Source organism: Raphanus sativus, unplaced genomic scaffold (assembly GCF_000801105.2).
Source record: "Raphanus sativus cultivar WK10039 unplaced genomic scaffold, ASM80110v3 Scaffold0238, whole genome shotgun sequence".
In the NCBI taxonomy this organism is placed as follows: Eukaryota; Viridiplantae; Streptophyta; class Magnoliopsida; order Brassicales; family Brassicaceae; genus Raphanus; species Raphanus sativus.
In genome coordinates this window covers 47,737-50,588 of record NW_026615558.1, presented here as the reverse complement: position 1 = coordinate 50,588, position 2,852 = coordinate 47,737, and the positions used below count along the sequence as shown (strand labels likewise).

Below are 2,852 nucleotides of genomic sequence, written 5' to 3'. Positions count from 1 at the left end.
ATATTATCTAATATATTTTCGATTTCAATTTTTTTTATTTTATATTTTCGAATTTCATTAAAAAAAATAATATTTTTTTTTTATTTTTTTTTTTGAAAATTCCGAAGAAAGGGTTCTCTCATAATATTTCGACGACCACGTCCCTAGAAAAATTTTGAGGAATTTTGTGACGAACCCTCATCCTCACAGTTTCCTCAGAATTACTGTTCTTTGAAATTCCGTCAGAAAATTTCGAAGAAATTTCGAGAAAAAATGAAATTTCGAAGAGTTTTTTTCGAAAACCTTTTTCTTCGGTATGTCGTCAGAATACTTTTTCTCAGTATCTGCGTGTTTTCTCGTAGTGATAGGTTTTCCAATTTTCTTATGCGTGGCTCATTTGTTTCTAGTATAACATAATTTGATTTTGATCGACTGTGACGAGTTTCTGGTTGAATTCAAACATTTTAATGGCTGGTTCTGTGGCGACAAACAAAAACTGTAGATTCAGGACGTACCATATTTTCTCTGGAGTACAAAACTGTTAGGTTATTTATCGTACAAATGGGAAATAAACGCTTTGGACACTTGGAAAAGTGACACACACAACAAAACTCAAAAGTGACTAGTATAAAACAATTTTTAAAGAGTGCTCTTATATATGTATGATGATAACAACTCAAAACAAACTGAGAGCACTTATGATATATTTCTCGCAGATCTATTAGGTCCATTAGTTTCTAGATGGTTGATCAATAATGAAATTTTGTTTATTCATGGAAGTTAATAGTTATATACAGAATTGTCCTACACAAACACAGCCACACACTCGCACAGTACAAGTTAAAACTCATAAAGGCATAACGAGTGAAGAGTCAGCAGCCATGCCAAAAGGGTCGGGACGACACGTGGCATGCTATGAGTGAATGAAAACAACGCATTCAAACAAACCGTGGGATCACTTTAGCTGTGTCCTGTCCACTTGTCACTCCCAGAGCCAAAAACACCGCGTTCTTCTCTAAAAACCAGCCCCACCCATTCCGAAATATCTCATGCCAATATAAGCACCAACTCTCGCTCCACTTTTCTCAAACTACAAAACTTTTAACTTCACCTGAAAAGAAGATAAAAGAGAGAGAAAATAAATATCTTATCAAACCAGACAGAACAGAGATCTTGTTACTTACTAGACTACACTCAGCCTTATCCAGTTTTTCTTCCAACGATGGACTCAATCTCTACTTTTTCTGAACTGCTTGGCTCCGAGAACGAGTCTCCGGTTACTACGGTAGTAGGAGGTGATTATTTTCCCAGGTTGGCGGCAAGCTGTCCGAAGAAGCCAGCGGGTAGGAAGAAGTTTCAGGAGACACGTCACCCCATTTACCGCGGAGTTCGTTTAAGAAAGTCAGGTAAGTGGGTGTGTGAAGTGAGGGAACCAAACAAGAAATCTAGGATTTGGCTCGGAACTTTCAAAACCGCTGAGATCGCTGCTCGTGCTCACGACGTTGCTGCCTTAGCCCTTCGAGGAAGAGGCGCCTGCCTCAACTTCGCCGACTCGGCTTGGCGGCTCCGTATCCCGGAGACAACCTGCGCCAAGGATATCCAGAAGGCTGCTGCTGAAGCTGCATTGGCTTTTGAGGCCGAGAAGAGTGATCATGGCATGAACATGAAGGATACTACGGCGGTGGCTTCTCAGGTTGAGGTGAATGACACGACGACGGACCATGGCGTGGACATGGAGGAGACGTTGGTGGAGGCTGTTTTTACGGAGGAACAGAGAGAAGGGTTTTACATGACGGAGGAGACGAGGGTGGAGGGTGTTGTTACGGAGGAACAGAACAATTGGTTTTACATGGACGAGGAGTGGATGTTTGGGATGCCGACGTTGTTGGTTGATATGGCGGAAGGGATGCTTTTACCGCGACCGTCCGTACAATCGGGACACTACGATGACTTCGAAGGAGATGTTGACATGAACCTTTGGAGTTACTAATATTCGTATTTTTTTTTATTTTTTTTTTAATTCTTCTGTGTGATGATATTTTACTATAAAAATTAGGATTCTGCCTTTATTTTTTTGTGGGGATCTTTATTTTTATTTTTGAAGTTTGGGAAACGAGTGTAAATGTTTCGCCATTTGCTGAGTTTTTTTTTGTGTGCAGCATAATCATCTTGGTTTCCTAATATGCAATAAAGAAAATTTTAGTTTAAATAAAGAAAGAAGAACAAATAGAAGGATATTATTAAATCGGTAATCAAGTATTGGATTTAATAGCGAGATTTTATATTAAAATGATAAATATTTCACTATTTAAATATAAATTGTTTAAAAATAGAGTAATTGCACTAGATAAGTAAAAAAAACTTATTTTATTAGATATCATATATGGAAAGGAGTTCAGAAATCACTGTGCATTTTCTCAAAACTCAAACTTAGCCTTATAGATAAATCTGGATCTACACCTATTTAGCTATTTATTGCTGTTTTTTCTTTTTCTTTTTCTTTCGTCTGTCTTTTTCCTCATATTTGATCGTGAAATTTTCTGCCTCTTTCACTGATAAATAACTATTTATTTATTTTTCTCTTGTCTCTCTTCTTTCTCATTGGTCGTGAGATTCTCTGTTTATAACATTTTTTTGGTTTGTTTTACTTTTTTGCTGATAATATTTTTTTTAGTAAATTCAATTTCATCTTCCAAATGTGAATCGGAAAAATCCGAACAATGAACAAAGCTGCAGCTGAAATACATCATCTTCCTCATCATATCTTTACCTGCTTTTTAATTATTACCCTATGTTGTTGTGGAGTTGTATATAATTTCACATACCCTTCTTTCTACAAATACTTTTGAAAAACAAACCATCTAACCTAATTA

The 2,852-nt window shown here is 36.8% G+C and overlaps 1 protein-coding gene across 1 annotated transcript; it reads left to right on the top strand.

The window, feature by feature from the left end:
* Positions 1-883: 883 nt before the first annotated feature.
* On the top strand, positions 884-2,157 carry LOC130501634 (dehydration-responsive element-binding protein 1B-like). Its single transcript, XM_056996476.1, has one exon. It carries the CDS (start codon positions 1,202-1,204, stop codon positions 1,967-1,969), a length of 768 nt encoding a protein of 255 aa, XP_056852456.1. The 5' UTR covers positions 884-1,201; the 3' UTR covers positions 1,970-2,157.
* Positions 2,158-2,852: the final 695 nt, after the last annotated feature.